This window comes from Trichechus manatus, unplaced genomic scaffold (assembly GCF_000243295.1).
Source record: "Trichechus manatus latirostris isolate Lorelei unplaced genomic scaffold, TriManLat1.0 scaffold00046, whole genome shotgun sequence".
In the NCBI taxonomy this organism is placed as follows: domain Eukaryota; kingdom Metazoa; phylum Chordata; class Mammalia; order Sirenia; family Trichechidae; genus Trichechus; species Trichechus manatus.
This window is the reverse complement of record NW_004443982.1, coordinates 2,086,786-2,110,271: the sequence shown is the minus strand read 5'-3', so window position 1 is coordinate 2,110,271 and position 23,486 is coordinate 2,086,786. Positions and strand designations below refer to the sequence as shown.

Here is a 23,486-nt window from a genome sequence, read left to right as displayed (position 1 = left end):
CAACTTCCCTCTTCTCGCCTTATTAGTTAAAAAAAGAAAAAAAATCAAAACATAAAAATAAATAAAACTAAAAGGCCATTTAAACTATAACAATAAAGAGAAAAACCCACCCCTCCCCAATAATGAAACATGTATCCAAAAGTTAGCTTTGGTAGAGCTATTAATGGTCCACAGTATGAAGCCCTGGGGTGGGCACCTGTAACCTCCAACAATGAAAGGGCAAGGTGGAAGCAGGCGGAGGCAGGCTGAAAGTTTTAGGACAGGAGGAAGGCCACACCAGCCAAAGCTGAGAGCAGGGTTCCTACAGCCAGCTAGTTGCTGGAGAAGGTGAGGGTGGAAGCAACTTGCTTCAGACTAGCTCCTTCCAGCAGGGCACCTGGGAATTCTCAGCCTTTGCTACCATTCTGTTAAGTGCAATTCCCAGTTCTGTGCTTCCCACTACAAAAGCTTAGGTGAGGCCCTGAAACTGACGGTAGGTGAATACTCTCAAGGCAGCCAAACCCCTGTGGGAAACAGAGCCCTGGGGCAGAGTGGAGCTGCACAGATAGCTCCTGAGCCTTGAGAGTCTGATTACAGTGTACGTGGGTGGTGAGTAGATAACATCTTTGGTGTCCTAGTACACAGTAGAACTTTGTTGGTTCTGTGTACAGTGAATGCTTGCCTATGCAAACTGTGGGAAGGAGAGTGTGGTGGTGTGATTACAACTCGTTGCAGCTCCCCTGGGGAGAAGCTTGGGGCCTCCCCAGGGTCTCCTAGCTGGTTAGGGGAACTGCTAGGTAAAGGGCAGTAAGAGAAGTCCAGGGTACAGAGTATGGAACAAACTGCTAACTAACTGTTATCTAATTGCTAACAAATTGCTAATGAAGATTGAAAGCACTTCCCACTGTGGCTGGGCAGGCATGCTGTGGCAAACTGCTGGTGGAATTAGAAATTGCTGGGCCCCAGGAGTAGGCTCTCTCTGAGACATTTGAGCTGCTCTTCCCCGAGCTTGATCTTCTCCTCCAGCTCTCGCTGCTCAATGATGAGGGCAGATTTCATCTTCACGAAATGCTGGTAATCTTGGAGCTGGTCCTGAGGCAGGTAGCAGGAGACCATGCCAAACACCAACTTCTCCCGGTGGTCAACATGCTCCTTCAGCTCCTTGGCATCTGCCAACTGCCCCGTCAGCTGCTGCTTCTTCTCTATCAGCACCAACTGGGGAGGCAGAGGACTGATTAAGGACCATCTAATTACCAGTCATCTGCCTAACCTAACGCTCCACTAGGGATGCTACCACAAAGCAACCATCTATTCTAATTGAACAACCCTAGATTTCCTGCCCTTAGGTCCACCTGCATACAAAAGCCTTTCTTTCCTTTAGCAGGAGGAGGATAAACACTATAATTTCCTCTTTCCAGCTCTAAGGCTGCCTTTGAGTGGTTAAGAGGCCTTCTACTCATTTCTTGAGAGGAGTGGTTATCAAAATCTTTAATCTGTGGACCACAAATGGGGTTGGGTGGAAGAAAGCTGAGTCCACCTAACTTGTCACAACCAACTCCTCCTCCTCTGACAAATCCAGCCTGTGTCCTGTCCACCTAGTAAACAACCGTCACTATGATGGCAATGCTTTCTAAATGGTGCGTGTCTCTGTGTGAGTGTACATGTATGAGTGTATGTATCCATGTGTGCACATGCATACACACCTCTTATTGTGGATTAAACTTTGTACCCCAAACCACTTGTAGTGGGAATGGTAATGCAGTTTTTGTTCAGAAATATACACAAAGTGACCCAACCTATGAAACTGACAACCTCTCAATCTCAAATTACTTGCTGAGACCTCCCCCTCCAACTCTGAAAACCAAAGCTAAACCAAACCTGTTGCCATTGAGTTGATTCTTACTCATAGCGACTCTATAGGACAGAATAGAACTGCCCTATAGGGTTTCCAAGGAACGGCTGGTGGATTCAAACTGCCGACCTTTTGGTTAGCAGCCATATCTCTTAACCACTGTGCCACCAGGGCTCCTCCAACTCTGAAAGTGGGGCAAAATTGCTGCTGCTGCTACTGCTGGCAGCCAGCACTGATTCAGTGTTTATCCTCTTGTTTCCAGGTTCTGTTCTAAGTAATTAACATGGATTATCTAATTTAATTCTCACAACAACCTCATGAAGTAGGTGTATGTTCACCTCATTTTATAGATGAAGACATTGAGACAATGAGGTTAAATAAGTTGCCCGTGGTCACATAGATAAAAAGTGATAGAGTCAGAATTTCAAGATACTTGAAAGCCAGTGCCCACATTCTTTTTAACACTATGCTCTGCTGCCTACCACAACAGCCAAGCTTGAAAGATGGAGCCCTGAGGAGAAACAGGTGGCATTTCTCTCCATCCACATCTCGGAGACCCCACTTTTACCTTCTCCTGGTTGGCCTCTGAATCAATGCTGTTGAGAGCATTCTCCACCCGGGCCAGTCGTCCAGAGAGTGACAGCAGCAGGTTGACCACTTTCTCCAGGTCCCCAATAAACAAGCGGTATTTTTCAAACTCATTGGATTTGCAGACAGCTTTCAGGTTGGCCTCCACCTCCTCCCCAAGGGAGGAATTGGCATTGATATCCTCCAGCAGCCCTCGCTGAGCCTCCCGCAGGATGGAGAGTTTTCTGCCTATGCTTTCAATAAGCTGTATCTAGGAGAGTTAAACAGGAGAAAGCAAAGGATGAGAATGGGGATTAAAAGAAACTGATCTGTGCTCAAAACCTGTTTTGGGACCCAAGTTAACAGATCTGTGGGTTCTATCCTAGTCATGGAAACAAAGAAAATGTGAGCAAGTCCTGAGCAATTCCAGTTTTTTGGACAGGCACCTTCTCTCCCAGGCTCTCCCAAAGTGCTTCCATCTCTTTAGCTCTAGTAGGAATCTCCATATCACCAGCAAACTCCTTGGTATTAGATAAGTGGTATCCATGGGCTAAACTTCATTTGCCAAGTGCACTTCAATAAATATTTGCAAAGACTATTTAATAAGTAGGAACTGGAGTGCTTGTAAGAGCCTAGGTTGGAAAAGTATTGTTGTCAAGTATTTACCTATCACTGCATTCATTCTCCTTCAATCCATTTAAGTATCTCTATGGTACTATGCTAGGTCCCTGCCCCCTCAGATTGGTTTCTGAGGCCTTTTGAATAAGAGTGTGAGTTCTGGAATCACAATGACTTGGTTTGACTTCCAGCTCTGACACTTCCTACCTGTGTGACCTTGGGTGATTTTACTTTGTTGAACTTCACTTTGTTTGTCTGTAGAATGGGGGGTAATTGCAGTACCCACTGCACTGGGCTGTAATAAGGATTCAATGAGATAATGCACACAAAGAGCTTGGCACAGAGTAAGTGCTCAAGAAAAGTGAGCTGTTATTATTATTCAGTCTGGCCCCACCGTACCATTCTAATGTCACTCCTCAGAACGTGTCAAGATTAGCTTCTCACTCTCTTCTGTGTTCACAACACTCATTCTTGTGTTCCCGATTTGCTTATGCAGTTCCACCTGTTCTTTACCTCTTTCTTTACTTTGGCTGGGGCCCTGGTGGCACAGTGGTTAAGTGTTTGGCTGCTAACCAAAAGGTCAGCAGTTTGAATCCACCAGAGCTGCTCCTTTGAAACCCTATGGGGCAGTTCTACTCTGTCCTATAGGGTCGCTATGAATCGGAATCGACTCGGCTTGGTTTACTCTGGCTATTTCTATTCTTTTTGTCGGGGCCCAGTTTTACTCCCACCCTCCTTACAGGAAGCCCTCCCTGGTAGCCCTTCGCTCAATGATTTCTTTCTTCCCTGAACTCCCAAGAGTCAGAATCCTCTAGTGTAATTTGAAGTTGTTTACTTCCTGTTTCATGTGTGTGAGTCTGATCTCCTGGCCTACTATTGACTCTAAGTTTCTCAAAAGCAGTACTGCCTCTGTCTTCTGATTTGTCTCCCCTACAACTATAATCAGTTCTGGGACTGCACTCCCAGGAAGGCAGTGAGGTAGAGTGGAGTTTTGGAGTCAGAGACAACTGGATTCCAATTCCACTTACTCCAAATTACGTGACCTTGAGCAAGATACCTAATCTTACTGAAACTTCTATTTTTTCATCTTTGAAGAGGAGAAGCTGAACCCTGCCCCCCTGCCCCCACAAGGTTGTTATGAGCATTAAATGAGTTTATAGAAGTAAAATATTTAGTTTTGTGCCGAGCACATTGATAAGTGCTCAATACATGTTTACTGATGCTATAATAATAACAATAATAATTATTATTATTTTCATCATCATCATAATTGTCATTATACCAGGCACTCTGAGCTAATGGATACTTATTTAGCTGCAAGGTTCTGACAAGAATGGACCCATCCCATATTGTCCATAGCCTTTGCAGCCAGTATTGCATTATGGTTAAGAGCATGGACTCTAGCACCAGACTACCTGGGTCTGAACCCCAGCTCAGCCATGAAGTAGTGGCAAATTACTCACTTTCTCTGTGCCTTAATTTCTTCATCTCAAAAAAAAAATTAGAATAACCACAGTACATACCTCACAGAGTTGTGATGATAATTAAATGAGTTAATACATGTTACATTCTTAGAATGGTGTCTTGCACATAAGAAATATGCTTCAGTGTTTTATTATTATTCCAGACCAGGAACTCTGGGACAAGAGGCTTGTAGTTTGCTACAGTGTGTTCCTCTCTAGCAGTTTATTTAGAAATGTCCAAGCTGACCAAGACCAAGTCAGGAAGTCACCAGGGTATTAGTGTAAAGTGTAATATATTTGCTTTTGGGGAAAATTCCAAAATCCACCGAGGGTTGGGGATCAGTGATATGAATGAGGCAATTACATGCCAAGAGGCCACCAAGTGTATCTGCACCCTCTGCTCTTCCCCAATAAAACTCAATGCCAGGGACAAGGGATGGCTGGAGGCCAAATGATCAACTTGGAAAATCATCCACCCACCCTGGTCTGGAAGGATGAAAGCACAGAGAGCCATTTCCTTCTCTGCACCTGTGCTGTGCAACCTGAACCTTGATGCTGGGAAAAGTATAGAGAAGAGGACTGTGAAGTCATCACAGAACCATACAGAGCTGAGTTCCTTTTCCAGGATATTGAAAATTGGTAACCCTCCTCACCTTTCTTCCTCAGATACAAAAACTGTCCTAGCCCATCCACAATCGCTTCAAATCACTATCTGCTGTTCTGTGCTTTGACATTTCTGATCATTTTTCTCTTCTCCTGGTCAGGCTTTTATTAGGTTTGCTCTGGTGGAGGCCAGGTTCTAGTAAACCAGGAGCAGCCTTGCCATGCTGAGAGAACATCCAAGCAAGGAAGTGGTCATTTGAATCAATAAAACTTTGACATCGCCATGCTTCCAATTCCTTCCCTAACACTTTGCTTCAGATGGGAAGGTGGGGGGCGGACTGTTGCAAAAGACCCTGAGCTTTCCTACAGATGATGTCCTGCAATAGAAATATGGGCAGAGGTGCAATTTACATTGAGTTCAGATGTTCACAAAGTGGTAAATTGGGCCGTTCAGGTTGCCATGGCAACCCTATTTGCTTATGAAATCAAATGGGTAAGTGCAGGGAGGGCAAAGTGATTCTAGGAATTTGATTAGAAAACCAGGCTAGTGATATTTAGAGGGAGAAAACCCAAATCAGACCCACTGCTTTTGAGTCGATTCCATCTCATAGCTACTCTAAAAGACAAGGTAGAACTGCCTCATAGTGTTTCCAAGGCTGTAAATCTTTACTGAAGCAGACTGCCACATCTTTCTCCCATGGAGCAGCTGGTGGGTTTGAACCAACAATCTTTTTGTTAGCAGCCCAGAGCTTTAACCACTGCACCACGAGGGCTCCTTTACAGGGAGAAAGTGGGAGGTTTTATAACAACAACATAATCTCCATTTATCTATTTTATTTAAGAGTTTATCGACCATCCTTGCCATAAATAGTACAGTTTGTCATCCTATAATTTCTCCATTTTGTTCTTAGTCTGTTCTCTCTCCTAGAAAGTTACCCTGTCTGGGCTAAAACCCATTGCCATGGAGTCAATTCCGACTCACAGTGACCCTTTAGGACAGAGCAGAACTGCCCTGTAGAGTTTCCAAGACTGTAAATCTTTAAGGAAGCAGACTACCACATCTTTCTCCTGCTGAGCTGCTGGTAGGTTTGAACCACCAACCTTTCGGTTAACAGCCAACTGCTTAACCACTGCACCACCAGGGCTCCTAGAAAGTTACAAAGATAATAAAATCATTGACACTGCCATTGGTTAGAGCTCACTGGCAGAAACTATGATGTGCCCGGGCAAGGAGTTACTTATAAGGCTGGCTTACTTCAGAGGGACAGCACAGCAGAGTAGAAAGTCAGACAGTGTTAAGTCCTGGATCTACCAGTTACTCTGCAACCCTGGGCAAATTAGTCCCCTTAGCTGGTAAAAAAGAGGATAGTAATATCTACCTTGTAGAATTGTTCCAAGGGTTAGAGAGACACTGTGATGATGATTATGATTACTACTACTATTAGTACAATTATTGCGCACAGAGAGGAAATACATAGAGTCCATAAAACAAGCTATATCTGTGCTTAAATTACAGTTATTAGACTTAACCAGTACTAGTATCCTGATCAAAAAAAGACTGCAGTTGGTCTGTGCGAAACTCAGAAATCCCCTTTTATTTCTGTATTGAAAATACAGGAATGCATGAAGGTGGTCTGGAGAGTTTAGAAGGCTGGTTACCCTCCAGATGAACAAGATAAATGTTAAATAATCTCTAGGGTATATAAAAAAAATTTCACCTTTTTTTGAGCCAGTTCATGGTCAACTTCCTCCTCTCCCAGGCCAATCTCTGCCATCTCCGGCTGGTCTTTCAACTTGTTCAGAAGCTCTGCCTTGGCCACAGAAATATTGTAATAGGTTGAGTAAGAGGCTGGGATCCCTGGGGCCCCCTGAGGAGGGGTGAAGTGCTGAAATTCTTGTCTGTAGAAACAAAGAATGACCATTTGAGAACCTGTGATGAGAGGCTGCTGATCTTTCTGTCTCTTAATTTCCTCATCTGTAAAATGGGACCCTGCTTCATCAGAAGTTGTGAAATAAGGAAATAATGGATCAGAAAGCACTGTTCAAATGTAAACAAGCCACATGAAGGCTAGCTAGAAGCCAAGTAAAGGCAAACTTTAAGAACTTAGAAGGCTATTTCCATGTCCCTGATTTCATCAGCTAGGGGGACTTTTTTAAAGATAATTTGGTTTGGTCAGTAACACCCCACAAAAAATCCAGAAAAACTGGCAGGCCCCTAAAGTTCTGGACTTCTGATAATCACTGATTGCCCCTGGTTCATGACCCCAGTATATGGATCCCAAGGGAAGGGCTATGTGGTAGGGAAGTATCTGAGACCTTAGCTATTTGTCCTCCAAGCTTGTTGGCCTCCGTCGTACCCATCACCCCCCTCCCAACCCCAGGCTCTAGTTTGATTGCTTACAAAGGCACCCCATAGCTTTCCTGGGCACTCTCATCATTTCTTCTTTCCTGATGCCACTCTTGCTTGAAATGGCCCCTCCACTGCAGATCTCCCACAGCAAAGAGGTCACCAATGACCTCAGCAGTGGTCACCAAGTTGGAGGCTGGGTTTAGCACTCCTGCCAGGGACTTGTCATGGCCCACCACATCTGTCATGAGCTCTTCTGAGACTTCCTGCTGTGGGGCAGCCCTTCGGCTTGAGAAAGGATACTGTCTTTCCACTTCTGGCATACCCCCAATGGACCCAGCCTCCTCCATGTCTACAGAATGAAATGGGAAAAAAGTGGAACCAGTGGCAACCAAGGGCTTGACAAGTATAGCAGCAGACCCTGTTGTCTTGGGTTCACCAAAGCCTGCAGGGCGGACATGTTGTTTTTCAGAGCCCCAGCCCATAAAAGAGAACTGCTCCTTAGAAAAGAAGTACCTCTGGCTCCATGCTGGCTTGGGTTTTGACTCTTCTACCATCAAGGTTTCTGGTCTGGAGTGAGGAAGGAAGTAATGAGAAATGCTTCACTGTCAGGTTTCAGAGATGGAGGGGCAAATAATTCTACCCATGGTTTATGCAAGGGGGAGCTTGTCCCACTGTATTCCTTGTTGCCTACCAGCCACTCCCACCCTCCACCTGTCTGTGTCACTGCCCCTTTGCTAACCTCTAACTGTTCGAAAGGGAAAAATGGAGAAGCTCATTAGTCATTTTGCAGCTATTTGCAGCTCTTAGATAAAAGTCAAAAATAGTGGTTAAAAGGCTCCATAGCTATTTATTGATTCATGCTATGCTGTCTCCTAATTCATCATACAAAAGAAATTCAGCCATGCTAATATTCTTCATTCTAGGTAAATTCATTCTCCATGTAGGTTTTCAAGCTTATAACACTGATAAAGGAACACTATTAGCTAACATTTGTACAGTGCTTACTATGCCCCAGAAACTGCTCTAAGACATGTATAGATATGGATATATAGATATAATTTAATGCTTGTGACAACCATTTTACATAAGGAATATAAGGCACAGAGAGGTAAAGTGACTTTCTCAAGAACACCAGCCAGTAAATGGGCAGAGCTGTCATCTGGACTTAGGCTATCTGACTCTAGAATCTGTGCTTTTAACCACTATGCTATACTGTCAAAGGGACAACTTGACATCATATGAAACCCTCGTTTAAGGAATTCTGTGGCTTGAGTATATCTACGTTTGCAGACAAGGGGGAACATTCTGGAGGGAAGATGACTGTATGAACTTAGAGACTTTATATTTACATAAAAATACTTAGCGTGCGTGTGACAGTTCTGAGTCAGAAAGTACTGTAAAGAAAAAAAAGATGTGCTAATTGGAGATTCAGCTCCTCAGAAGACACAGCCCTCTATCATATAATAGTGTATCATATTAGGCACTATGTTCTAGGGCTCCCTTCCTTATCACCTCCATTTACAGGGCAAGGGTTACAGGAGATCTCTAAGAACATAATCCAAATTTGATAATGGACATCAAAGCAAAAATAAGATTCATTCTATAGAGCACTGAGAAGAAATGCATAGAATCAATAAAGCAAGCTATATCTGTACTTGAATTACAGTTATTAGACTTAACCAATACTTGATAACTCTATTAACCTGCTTCTAAATGTATCCCAGTATTTTTAAACTGAACACTGCCTGGGTTACAGAGATACTGCTGTTTAACTTAGCAGAAATTAGGATGTCATTTTTCACATTTTGGATTCAAATGCTTACCCCAACACAAAATCTCAAAGCCACTACCTTCTGGTTAGGACCCTATGGTCTCTTAGGGTCTGGAATAGGATCTTCTTGAGGAGCCCAGAGAATCTGGGGCAATGTAGTGGGCATAGTGAGCCAGAATACCTGGGCTGTGACCCTAGCTCTGCTACCTTGTGACCTTGGCAAAGTTACTGTATCTCTCTGTGCCTCATTTTTCTCATCTAAAAGAACGGGTGACACGAATGGTACCTATTTTATAGTTTTGTTGTGAAGATTAAATCAATCATTACATGAACTTGCTTAGAACAACGCTTGGCACATCGTAAGCATCAAAAAAATGTTAGCTATATTGGGAACGATGCTGTTCCTTAAATCCCCATCACTCATAGGATATATAGAATTGATTTTTGAAACCACAAGCCAGGGTTGTGTGCAAACAAATGTTTCCACTCTCATCCCATATTTACTTAAAAAAAAAATCTCTGAAGCAAGATACAAGATCTCTAGTAATAGCAATTTCCTTCTCTCTGGCCAAGGCGCCAATGTGTATGGAGGTACAATGAAGGAGGAAGGACCAAGAGGTTGAAAGTGGTAAGGCTGGGGCCTATAACTGCTACCTTTGGTACACATTGCCATAGAGAAGACACGAGGGTTTCATGAAGGCATGGCCTACTGGAACAAGATCTGAGAGAGGCTGCCTAGGATGGCAAAATGAGCATGGGTTTTAGAGCCAGACAGATCTGGCTTTGAATCTTTGCTGTGTAACTCTGAGTTAGTTAGTCCCTTATTTTGCTAAGCTTCAGTTTCCTCATCTTTCAGATGAAGATAATAATGTCCCAGAGGGTTGTTTGGAGGATTAAATAAAATAATGGATGTAAAGTGACTAGCACAGTGTCTGGTAAGTAGTAAGTGCTTAATAAATGTTCATTCATTTGCTTATTTATTCTTTTCTTCTAAAATCTTAATTAAGTGCCTACTGTGTCCTAGGTCATCTTCCCTTATCCTTGCTGTGGTAACAATCACAGTTACTTTTCACAAAAATGTTTTCTAATGACAATAAGAATGCTCCCTAGTTAGATGGTCAGTTTGAGAAGCAGCCACATGGGATCCAGAGCTTCTCACAGTGCCTGGGAGCCATGTCCTTTAATTGCTATGCTTGTGGCAACTCAGGCTGTAAAACTTCTCAACTGGCTCCAGATAGCCCAGTAATGGAATTCCTGAGACTGGCTGCTGTCAATAAAAGACACGACAACAAGGTATTTCTAATAGCAACAAATCTGAGACAAGTTCCTTCTATAAAGGGATTTAAAGAAAGCACTTAGAAGGATAGACAGATGCCTATCTACACCTCCCTCAGCGGAGAGTGGGCTGAGCTTTAGGCAGGAGGTAAGACAGCTGAAAGATAACTCACTGACTAAAGATGGGCCTGGAACCTTTGCTCTGGAGCAAAAAGACAATCACCAACTATGGAGCACACAGATGAGCATTGGCATAGTGAAGTGAACAGAACTGGCAATCTTGCCACCAGACCACACTCCTGCTTCTGCCTCCCTGCCCAGGCAGCTCACCCTGTCAGCTGCCACCCATTGTGCACTGAAGCAAACGAGAAGAGGCAGGGGAATAAGGGTGGAAAGTGAAAGAGAAAGTGGAAGAGAAAAAGAATGCCCTTAGCTGTTGTAAGAAATTATCAGGGCATAAAGCACCCAACCCCGGGAACAGTTTTGATGTTGGGGATAGGGAGAAGAGTTTGGAAGCCTAGGCTACTTATCCTAGAGCAGAAGCGGGTCAGGTCAGGAGCTGGCCTCTCATTCTAGAGTGCAAGCAGAAGAGAAGAGAGAAAAGGGCCTGAGCCAGTCTGCTGGGAAAGACTTACTACACGTAACAAAGGTTTAATGACTTCTGGGTCAGGGGCCAGTATACCTTAAAGACAAACTAAGACATAATACAGTTTTTTAATAATGATGTTTAGGAATAAGAACACCAAAAGCTACCATTTACTGAGCATTTACCATTTACTGTGTGTGCTAAGCATGCGGCTATGTCCTTTACATCCGATTGCCATTGAGTCAATTCCAACTCATAGTGACCCTATAGGACAGAGTAGAACTGCCCCATAGGGTTTTCAAGGCTGTAATCTTTACAGAAGTAGACTGCCACATCTTTCTCCTGCGGAGCAGCTGATGGGTTCAAGCCACTGACCTTCTGGTTAGCAGCCGAGTGCTTCACCACTGTGCCACCAGGGCTCCTTCCCGTCCTTTACATAGATTATCTTAATCTTCATAACAACCATGTGAAACAGGTATCCAGGTGAGAAAACTGAGGCTGGGAGCAGTTCAACTGACTAGCCCAAGGTCACACAGCTGGTAAATGGTGGAGGTGGAATTCAAACTCATGTTGCTGCCTGTCCTGCTCTTCAGGGACCCAGTGTCTTTCACAGAGGCAGATTATCCAATTGGCAAGGTAAGCACTGTGCTTACCTTGCTTACCAGAGCATCTGTAATGAACAATTTGACATGGGTTTCACCACCTCTTTGATGGTGAAACCCATGTGAAATTGTTCACTACAGATTAGTAAGTAAGCACAAGTAAGCCTAATCTTACCTTGCTTACTGGGTCATCCGCCCTGTCAGAGACTGTACATTTGAAAAGAGGCTTTGATTCTGTAGCAAGGTGCTGTGGTGTTGGGAGAGAGACAGATCCCAGCCATACCTAGAAACAGAATCTTTGATGTGGTGAAAAAATGTGAACTTGTTCACTACAGATGATCTGGTAAGCAAGGTAAGCATTATACTTACCTTGCCTATTGGATAATCCACCCCTGGCTTTCTATGCACTTACTTGAGGGAGTTGGTAGACTTAGTGTCCAGGGCCAGCTGCTCCGATGTCCTCCAAAGCCCACTGATGCCATAATAGCAAGGGGGCTGAGCTTGCTGAGGTTGAGACCCCAAGTGGCCACCTATTGGAAGTAGGCTGGGCAGGAAATTGCTTGAATGGAGATCAAAGGACTTTTGCTCTGCTGGGAGGCTTTGTGAACCCTGCCTCAAGACCTCCAGGTGACCAAAGCCCAGGGGTTGTGGCTGCTCCAGGACATCCTCCGTGTTGAGGGCAGAGGAACCAGTGGTTTCTGAACTGAAATACTGGGGCGGCAGTTCCTCCTCCTCCTCCTCCTCCGCCTCCTCTTCCTCTTCTTCCTCCTCTTCTTCCTCTTCTTCCTCTTGCCGTTGCTGCGGCTGCTGCTGCTGCTCCTGTTGTTGCTGGGCAGCTCGGAGGAGCCTGTATTTCTCCCAGTTGGGAGGGGGAGGGCGAGGAGGAGGAAAGGCCTTCTTCCTGGCTCCAAGAGGATCCGGCTGGGTCTCATCAACTTTGGCAAAGAGCTCTCTCCGATTCTGACCCCAGGCTCGAGAACTCTGTTGTTCCAAGCTGATATGACTCTCTGAGAAGGCCCGGCTGCGCAGTGGGCGTGGCATGGAGGCAATGGAGCTCCCCTCCTCATAAACTGAAGTTTCCTCTGTTTTTTTCGAGGAGTGCTTGAAGTCTCCAAGGAGGTCAAGGGAAGAGATTGCTCGGTAGCTTGACAAGTTTAGTGCTGGGTTCTCGAGGCAAGGATGAAAGGGGGTTGCCCATGAAAAGTTACCCTTGGAATGAGCATTTTCCCTGCAAAATAGCAGATGAGGGTTGAGTAAAAAACAAGCAAGTTGCAGATGAGCCCATATTTTGGATGACATCATTTATGTACAATTTAAAACTGCCACAAAACAATAAAACATATGTAGTAAATGTAACAATAATAATAATGATGGCTAACAGTTACTGAGCAGATATTAAATGCCAAACATTGTTTTAAGTGCTTTACATGTATTAACATATTTAATCCTCACAATAATCCTATGAGGTAGCTATTACTATTGTCCTGATTTTACAGTTGGGGAAACTGAGGCACCAACAAGTTAAGTAACTTGCCTGGGGTAATAAAGTTGGTAAGTGGTGAAACTAGGATTTGAACATGAACAGTCTAGCTCCAAAGTCTGAATACACACACACCGCCCTGTCTGTTTGTAATACTCCAAATGGATGGGCTATGTTTTGGGGCTTACCTTATCTTGCCTCATCTGTTGTTTTTGTTTTGTTTTCAATTATGGAATATCTCAAATACTTAGCAATCTACAGAAACTACTATAGTAAACACTCATGTCCCTACCTACTGCCAAGAATTAGCACATTTTAATAGTTTGCCATCTATGCTTCATGATTTTTTTAAGAAATAAGAATACGCTTTGCATCACTCTCCACTTCTATTCCTCTACTGCCTCTCCAAAAGTAACTTGTATCATGAATTTGATATGTATAATTTGTCCATGTTCTTACACTTGTAACAAAAAACATCAAGCAGGCCACTCACAAATACCTGATATTTTGGATTTAAAATATGTCCTAATACAATTCTAACCAGAATCCTCAACAGGAATCTTTTAACTATAGAAGTTTTTGAAAATTAACTTGAAAACAAAAAAACAGGAGATATTAAAGAATATTCTGCTACAGAAAAAAAAATGTGAGGGGTAAGTAAGGGATTAAGCATATTATAAAGTAATTATAATTAAAACAATGTGTTACTAATTAATGGAATAGAATGGAAAGTCCAGAAACAAACCAAACTATCTATAAAAACATCAGATATAATTAGCCTTCCAAAACAAGAGCTAAGGAAAGACTATTTAATAATTCTTTTTGGATAACAGTAGAGCAATGTTACTTGGAGGTACACCACATAGTATATACTAAAATAAATTCCAAATTCAAGAGTTAAGTGTGTGTATATATAATTTTAATATATTATATATATATAATTATGTATATATTTGTATTTATAAGAAAAAACTATCAGAAAATCAAAAGACTGTCATACTTTAGGTGAAATAAGATTCTCATCTTATAAGCAAAAGAAGAAAATTTCCAAGGAAAAAAAGTCCAGCTTTATTTGAATATGTATAAAAAGTCAAACTTCTATATAATAAGAGTGACCAAAGTCAAAGGACATCTGTTCAGTCTCAGTGTATAAAGAGTTAAGTCCACTAAGTCAGGAGACCTGGTTTTCTGCTGAATCCTGTGAGCAATCAACTTCATGCTAAATACTCTCCAGTGACAGGAAATTCCAGGGATTCAATTAAATCATCAGACAGAATATTTATTCAATAGTCATGATGAAGGCTGAGAATATTTCATAAAAAAAAATACACATAATGATGACCAAGCTCAGATAGAATGGAAAACAAAATTTCCCTCACTCCCCTCATCTCCAGCCCCCACCCTGGCTAGCTCATTGTTCACATGGATCAGAAATCCAAGTCCTCATCCCCTTTCTCTTCTCACTTGAGCCTTAGCCTACCTACAACTCCTTAAGATTCTAACAATCCCTTGTGTGCAAACTGTTCTGCCTGGCATTTCCTCTCAGGAAAACAAAAACAAAAAAGGTTATGAGTGGAAAGAAAAGTATGACAAACGCATCCCAGGCAGAGAGGCCTTTCCTGACCACCCTATCTAAAACAAAGACTACTTATCTATAATTATCCTTATTCTACCCCACCTGATATTGTATCACATTTTTGTTTATTTTGTGTTCCATTCTCTAAAACGTAAGCTCCATGAGGGCAGGGATCTTGTGTCTTGTTCATCTGGCATCTAGTGCCTGGCACACAGTGAGTATTCTATGAATATTTGCTTAATAAATGAATTAATACCAACAATGAAAAAATAAGGGTCATAATATTTTTATCTGAAAAAAAGTTGAATTAAAGGTAAAAAGCAATAGTATAAAGAAAGGCACTAGACTGTTAAAGACTAGAACACATGATAAAGATCTAACTACTACAAGTTCCCAGGAAGCTATACATAAGAATCACCTTCTAACAAGTTCCCTGCTGAGGCAACTTATTAGAAATGCACATTCTCAGCAGGAGTTTGAACCGGAATGAATCAGTTTGAAGTCCTGAAGAATACTGATGCAAAAATCTTAAGTAAAATATTAGCAAAAAGAACCCAGGAGGACATTAAAAGAATAACATGAACAAGTGTGGTTCATCCTCGAAATATAAGGTTGGTTCAGTCTTAGACAATATATTGATAAAATTGACAATATTAATAAATCAAAGGTACTAGTCATATGATGATCTCCCTAATGCTAAAAAGGTATCTGATAAAAATTCTGCATCCTTTCCAGATTAAAGAAAAAAAAAAACTAATAGGAAAATGTGGCTATTTCCATAATACTATCATTATAATCATACTTTTTTTTTAACCAAAAGACAACATAATGCTTAATATTAAAGATGCATTCCCATTAAAATTAGGAACAAGGCAAAGGTGTCCACTTTCCCCACTGATATACAAAACAATTTTAATATCAAAAATTTAAAGAATTGATATGGGGTGTAAGGAAACAGATGATCACATACACAGTTAATGGGAGCGTAAATTGGTGCAACCCCTACGGAGAGAGATGTGGAAAGAAGGTAAAATGTGCATATCCTTCGATCCAGCAACTCAACTTGCAGGGATTTATTATACAGATATAGTCCAACATGAGCACAGAAGGATATCTATAAGGATATTCACTGAAGTTAAGTATGTGATCATAAAAGACTGTAAACAATCTAAATGTCCCTCAATAGGGGACTAGTTAAATAAAATAGAAAATATCCAAATATGGAATACTATATAGCTGTTAAAAATAATGCAGATCTACACGTAATATAGAACAATCACTGAAATACAAAAAATGCAAAAAAGCAAGATGTAGAATACAAACAATATGTGTAATGTGTTCTCATTTTTGTAAAAAAAAAGTGTGCATGTATTCACACATTAATTTTCTGGAAGTATACACAAGAAACTGCTAATGATGTTTTACTCTGAAAAGGTATACTGATTGTTTGAAGTGGGGCTCTTTTATAGTGTGTATATGTGTGTGTGTGTGTGTGTGTATTTGCATATGTGTTTCTATATAATATATATACATACAAATACACTAAATATAGTTATTACCTTTTTCAATTAAAAATAAGTCACATTTAAAGATAAAGAAAAATAGGGCATAAATCGATTGTGTTACACATTTCCCTGCTTTAATCCTATTGCGGCTCCCTGTAGTTCATAAAATACAGACAGACCCCTTAATATGATTTCTAAAGCTCTTTTAGATTTTGCCACTCCCACACCTCTCTTGCCTTTACATACTCTGTTCCGTCTGAATCACTCTCCCTTTCCCCCTCTTCTCCTGACTTACTCTACAGATTTCCATATAGGTATCATTCCCTTGTGGAAGCCTTCCCTGATCCCCGAAGTGTGGGGTAGGTGCCCAGACTCTGTGCATCTAAAAGCACCCATTAATTCTCCCATAACACTGCTTACCATGCCTGCTTAGTTGTCAGCCCCTTCCATATGCCCATCTTGAGGGCAAACCCATGTCATGTTCATCACTATATCACCAGTCTCCAGCACAATGCCTGTCACGTAGTGGGTGCTCAGTAAATGTTTCTTCAATGTGGAATAAATGCAGGTTTTCATGACTATGGTGAAGAGTTCCCTCCTACTCTAATCTCGGAGAAAATGCTACCAGGCATGGGGAACAATGAGTGGCAGGTGAAGCAGTCAGTAACTGTCCAACTATTCCAGAATTTTGCTGGGGTAGGGGGATGTGAGACTTACCTTGAGGCTGTGTCCGCATAACAAGTTCACTGTTTTTACTTAAATTGTGTATTTCTTTGGGGTAGCAGGCAAATGGAAATTACTCATTTTGCTTAACCTCATCAAGCCTCTCAATTCTATTACTGGGCTGGAGTCTACATGATACACAAAGAGCACCACACTCCTCAAAATGAGCTGCCTGGAGCTTCTCTATTTTGATCAAGGCTGGTGCCTTGTCAGAGCCTTCCTTAACTACACACCTCAAAGGATCAGGTGTTTGTCTCAGGTAGGTGCTTCAACAAGACACCACTTATTACTTCAACACTGGGTCTGGACCAGGTCCTGTGCTTGCCCTCTAGCCCTGCCCCATCCAATTTCTAGGTCTTGGTGTCCAGAGCCTGGACAGGTTAATGGGTTACTGCAGAACCTCTTGGTTTCACTACCTTATCTAAGTCAAGAGGCTTTCAGAATCTCAACAAGCTCATCTACTTTGGGACCTCTGTGGTTCTCTTTTCCTTCACTCTGGATTTGGAGAAATATGGGGTCATCTCTCCACTCCACTTTGGCTCTAACCACTGTGCCCTCCTTCTACCCCACACTAGGTCCCACTGTCTCCGCCCTGCTCTTTTTTTCCAGGTTTATTCTTTAGTCTAGGAAATAGTGGTCAAATAACTTCATTTATACTTATTTTTCTCTCATTTTTGTGCTTAAAAATATAAATATATTAGGAAATAAGTACATATAAGGAATTTACGAATAAACTACCAGCATATATTGGGAGTTCATGCTCCACGATCCAAAAAAAGTTAGAAAGCACTGGTCTGGGACAGTAGTTCCTAATCAAGGTGGTTCCTAATCAAAATTACCTGGTGAGGTTGTTTAAAATGCAAATTCATGGGCCCCACCCCCAGAGGTTGACATTTAGCACCTCTGTGGTGGAGCCCTGGTGGCAAAGTGGTTAAGAGCTTGGCTGCTAACCAAAAGACTGGCAGTTTGAATGTAACAGCCGCTCCTTGGAAACCCTATGGGGCAGTTCTACTCTGTTCTAGGGTTGCTATGAGTCGGACTCGACTCAACGGCAACGGGTTTGGTTTGGGGTTTGTTCTTTGGTGGTGGAGCTTAGGAATCTATATTTTAAACAGTTTATTCAGTGGATTCTAATACAAGTGGTTCAGAGTCCATTCTATGAGAAACATGGGTCCAGGGTAAAAGGGATGGGAGTGTTGTGGTTCGAGATGGAGGTTTGGGAAAGAGTTATTTGTTTCAGTTAGGCTGGTTTCCAAACTCTACATCTTGCTCCCCACCCGTCACCACACACACTCAGTTGTCCATTACTACCTCCTGTCCCTTTGTTCATGCTGTCCCTGCCTCTCTCTCCTAACTCACCTTCATCTCCAATGTAGATCTTATGAAAGGCAGGCAGTTACAGTAACATCCTTAAAGGCCCTAGTTGAGCCAGTGTCCTGCAGCTGTGGTGAGAAGAACCCTACTCCAGGATACTCATCAGATTTACCACTCTTTCCTTTTCCCTGGCCAGGGCACAGGAAAGCCAATAGAGCAGAGTGGAAACAGCATAGTGTCATAAAGATTTGGGATTGAATTCCAGTAATGTTTTTTAAAATCTGGCTCCATAACTCACAAGCTGCATGACCTTGGGCAAGGTATTTATCTCAGTTTCAGTAAAATACCTATTTTACAAAGCTGCTGTGAGGATTACCTATATAAGAGGTGCCTAGCAATGATGCTGGATGCATAGAATGGCCCTTAATAAATGATAGTACTAGCTCTGTTGTTAGAGTGAAGTCCCTTATTCAGGGCCACTGCATATGGTTGTGCAAGCTGTGCAGCGTACAACCTTCACTGCTGTATGCTTCAGCCCTGCTCCCTGCTCCCATCATGAGAGTTGGGTTGCCTTGGCCTGTGGCAGACTTCAGGTCTCAGCTCAGCCACATGCCTGCCTAGCCAGGAGGCCCTAGTTAGCCAAGGATTTTAACCCTGGAGTCATTCACTCACTCTTCTAATCTAACTTAAAAGGCACAGATAATAACAGGCAAGTTTAGGCTTCTTAAAAGAAGTGTGAAGATGAAAAGGACTAGATATTCAAAGGTGTCCTGTTTAGGTAATGTCATGGATTGAGTTGTGTCCCCCCAAAATGTCTGTCAACTTGGCTAGGCCATGATTCTCAGTATTGTGTAATTGTGCACCGTTTTGTCATCTGATGTGATTTTCCTATGTGTTGTAAATCCTACCTCTATGATGTTAATGAGGCAGGATTAAAGGCGGTTAAATTAATGAGGCAGGACTCACTCTACATGATTAGGTTGTGTTTTAAGTCAATCTCTTTTGAGATATAAAAGAGAGAAGTGAGCAGAGAGACATGGGGACCTCATACCACCAAGAAACAACAGCCAGGAGAATAGTGCGCCCTTTGGACCTAGGGCCCCTGCACTGAGAAGCTCCTCGATCAGGGAAGGTTGATGACAAGGACCTTCCCCCAGAGCCAACAGAGAGAGAAAGCCTTCCCCTGGAGCTGATGCCCTGAATTCAGACTTCTAGCCTACTAGACAGTGAGAGAATAAACTTCTGTTTGTTAAAGCCATCCACTTGTGGTATTTCTGTTATAGCAGCACTAGATAACTGAGACAGGTAGCAACCACTTAATGTGAGACTTATAGAATTTACCCCCTGGCAGCTAAGTTTAGAGTCAGTTGAAAGAAAAGAACATGTTCTTCTAGGGGCATCTGGTGCCCAAGTTCATGGCACTGTGATCCTATCTGGAGGCACTGGTTTCTAACGAGGCAAACAGGAAGTTGCTATTCTGTGCAGCAACCCTAATTTTCAAAGCACTGCCTGCGTAAGGCCAGCCTAGGCATTGCAGAGCCAGTTACATCAGGGAGCAGAGGAAGTAGGGCACTTCAGAAAGGGGAAGGACTACCCTTAATGGGATCAGCTGGGTCAATCTGTGTGCAAGTCATTCCTTCAACAAATTGTTATTGAATATTACACTGTGCAAGATGACCAGATCAAAGAGGAGCAGACCGACATAGTCCCTGCCTTTTTGATGCTAACAATGGAAGCAAAATGGTGAGTGGGAGGCTTCCTTTGAAGATATTGGTCTCTAGAGGTTCTATCTGCAAAAGGAAGAAGGCTCCTGCATTCACAGAAATCTACAACTCAGCTCTAGGACCAAGTAAGGAGTCTTATCCTGGAGTGGAGGGCAATGAGACTCATTAAGGGAAAGGGATTATAGTTTCTTATGTCTTACTATGTGTCGAGCACTGTTTTAGGCACTTTCATATATTTATTTCAATTAATCTTCACAACACCATGTTGGAGTGGGTATCATTCTTGCCAGTTGGCAGATGAAGATCCTGTGACTTAAAAAGGGTAAATCAGTTGACCAATTAGTAAGAAGCAGTAGTACACACATTGGAACTTGCCTTTTCTGACTCTGAGAGACAATCCCACTGAAGCAAGGGCTCCTGGGTGGGGCAAAAGGTGCCTGCACTATACTCATCCTCAGGTGTCCATGAGGACTATAGCTCCTTGCTTGAGAAAGGGGAGAAAGAATGAAAGCTAAGCATGAGAAAGGAATTTGTTGACACCAGCAAGGAGACTACATCTCAAAAACAAAAGCAAATTGCTGCCAAGTCCTGGGAGGTTCTTCTGTTTTCCTTTTGGCACAGGTTGCCTTTTCTTCTGATGAGCAGAATTCCCCTTTTGTTAAAATCTTTTTTTTTTTTTTTGGCCTAATAGTGATTGAAAACGAAAGCCAATGTTTGTCGAGGCTGAAAATTCTCCTCCTGCCTCCTTCTCAGCCCTTTTGAAGTTTTCTTGTTTGGAAATTTTATTTTTAAACTCACCACAATAGCTTGGCATTCTAAGAGCTGAGCAGCAAGAGTGCACAGGTCCAGCCCCTCTCCCCGCTCCTTTCCTGCAGCAGCCAAAAGATAAGATTGCTCCAAGAGAAACAGCCACTCCCAGGTTATTGCTGGAGGAAATATTTAGAAGATCCAGGAAGTGAGACACAAGGAGGCCACACAGGGTCCTCTGTGCCCCTGGATTCACAGAACTTCAAGTAAGGGACAATTAGCCTGACAACAACAAAAATGCAATGCTCTCTGAGCCTTCTACAAGTCCCCAGCAGTCTGGTGTAAAGTGTCCTTTGAAGATATCAGAGAAGTCTTTGCTTTTTGGGGGTTGTCCTGGGTAAAGTTTAGCTCCCTCTTCCCAATCACCCCAACTTGCAATTTCCAAGACGATCTTCCCATTACTGTCTTGGGCCCTACCTACTGTCATAGACATGGTGCTAAAGGATGGTGATGATCACTCTTGTTTACTGACTGTCTGTATAATGTCAGGCATGGGTCTGGGCACTTGACAGGCTTGATCTCATTTAGCCCTTGAGACAGTCTTATGACATGGATATTCTCTTCTCCATGTTATAAATGAGGCTCAGAGAGGTTAAACAACTGAGTGAATGCAAAGAGAATAAGTAACCAGGAGACGATTACAACTAAGGTCCAACTGATTCCAACGCCCATGGTTTTGCTAGCACAACATGCTGCCTCTCCAGTGTTCTCAGTACCTTCTCAAGAGGTAATAAAAGACATTTTATGAGTATATAACACATTGTCAAAAGGTCAAGGGGTTTGATATCCACAACAGCAGTTTAGCTGAGGCTGGTCAAGGTTATTAAGGTTCTATTCTCTAATCCAGTGGTTCTGAAACGTAAGCATACATCAGAATTGCCCGCAGGACTTGTTAAAAGACACACTGCTGGGGCTCGCCCCCAGAATTTCTGGTTCAATAGATCTGAGGTGTGGTGGAGAATTTGTCCTTCTAATAATTTCCCAGGTAATGATGATGATGCTGGTCAAGGACCACATTTTGAGAGCCACTGCTCTACTCCATCATCACCTACCAGGTTCCCAGCTCACCAGGGTATCTTAAGGGTTATAAAGCCATTAACAACAAAACAAAACAAGAAAACAACTCTTAAAACAAAATGCACCTTAATTAACTATATACATACCACCCATGTAAAAAGTGGTGTGAAGGTTTACAAAGTTAAATAACGGCATACAAGAGCTCCAAAAAACTCTGGGAATCCTGATGCTATTTAAGGAAATTTGGTGCTCCACCATGATTAAGCAATCGATGGGGCAGGGGAAGAGAGCAGGTTTTGGCTATTAGAGTCCTCATATTAATTTTTAGATATTAATTTACTGAATTTCAAACACCTAGAATACAATGAAATAGACTTAATACTAAAGTTATAAAGAACACTAGTCTATCTTGGATAGTTTGGAAGGCATTCCAGGTGCTCTATAATGACAATTATTATAGAGTAGTGCTTTGGCAAGCATGCATTTAACCTTTGAGGTTTTGAGTCTTTGAGAGTGCCACTAAAGATCCATAAAATGTAGTAACTGGTCATTTTACAAATGGTATGAGTTTGAATTGCAGGTTTGTAGAGCAAGTCACCCAGTAAAGGAGGGAGCCTAATCAGCTGCTTGGCACCCACATCTCAGTGTGGCTTGCTAGATTTTGTTGTCAAAGTGTGCATATTCAATAATAAATGCTGGAGAGGTTGTGGAGAGACTGGAACACTTATACACTGTTGATGGGAATGTAAAATGGTACAACCACTTTGGAAATCAATTTAGTGCTTCCTTAAAAAGCTAGAAATAGAAGTACCATATGATCCAGCTATCCTGCTCCTTGGAATATATCCTAGAGAAATAAGAACCATCACACAAATAGATGTATGCACACTCATGTTCATTGCAGCACTGTTCACAATAGCAAAAAGATGGAAACAACCTAGGCACCCATCAACGGACAAATGGATAAACAAATTATGATATACCCACACTATGGAATACTACACAATGATAAAGAACAACAATGAAGCTGTGAAACATAACATGGAGGAAGCTGGAGGTCATTATGCTGAGTGAATTTAGTCAGTCACAGAGGACTAATATTGTATAAAACCACTATTATAAGAACTCAAGAAAAGGTTTAAACACAGAAGAAAACATTATTTGATGGTTACGAGGGTAGGAAGGGAGGGTGAGGGTTATTTACTAACTAGATAGTAGATAAGAATTAGCTTAGGTAAAGGGAAGGACAGCACACACTCCAGGGGAAGTCAGCACAACTGGACTAAACCAAAGCTAAGAAGTTTCCTGAATACAATCAAACACTCTGAGGGACAGAGTAGCAGGGGTAGGGGTCTGGGGACCATGCTTTCAGGGGACATCTAGGTCAACTGGTATAACAAAGCTTATTAAGAAAATGTTCTGTATCCTACTCTGGTGAGTGGCGTCTGGGGTCTTAGAAGCTTGCAAGCGGCCATCTAAGATGCATCAACTGGTCCCAACCACCTGGAGTAAAGAATGAAGAACACCAAAGACACAAGGAAAGTATTAGCCCAAGAGACAGAAAGGGCCACATAAACCAGAGTGCATCAGCCTGATACCAGAACAACTAGATGGTGCCGGGCTACCACCAATGACCTCCCTGACAGGGAACACAACAGAGAGTCCCGGATAGAG

General features: G+C 42.3%; 1 protein-coding gene across 1 annotated transcript in view; it reads right to left on the bottom strand.

Moving 5' to 3' along the window:
* Nucleotides 1-396: 396 nt before the first annotated feature.
* The window catches only part of SHROOM4 (shroom family member 4), a 460,323-nt gene continuing 437,233 nt past the window's right edge, over nt 397-23,486 (bottom strand). Inside the window, exons 6-9 of the mRNA XM_004376825.2 lie at nt 12,079-12,894; nt 6,801-6,981; nt 2,400-2,669; nt 397-1,194 (exon numbers count right to left, since the gene is read on the bottom strand). Of these exons, the coding sequence (XP_004376882.1) occupies nt 925-1,194; nt 2,400-2,669; nt 6,801-6,981; nt 12,079-12,894 (1,537 nt within the window). The 3' untranslated portion in view covers nt 397-924. The remainder of the gene's footprint in view (nt 1,195-2,399; nt 2,670-6,800; nt 6,982-12,078; nt 12,895-23,486) is intronic.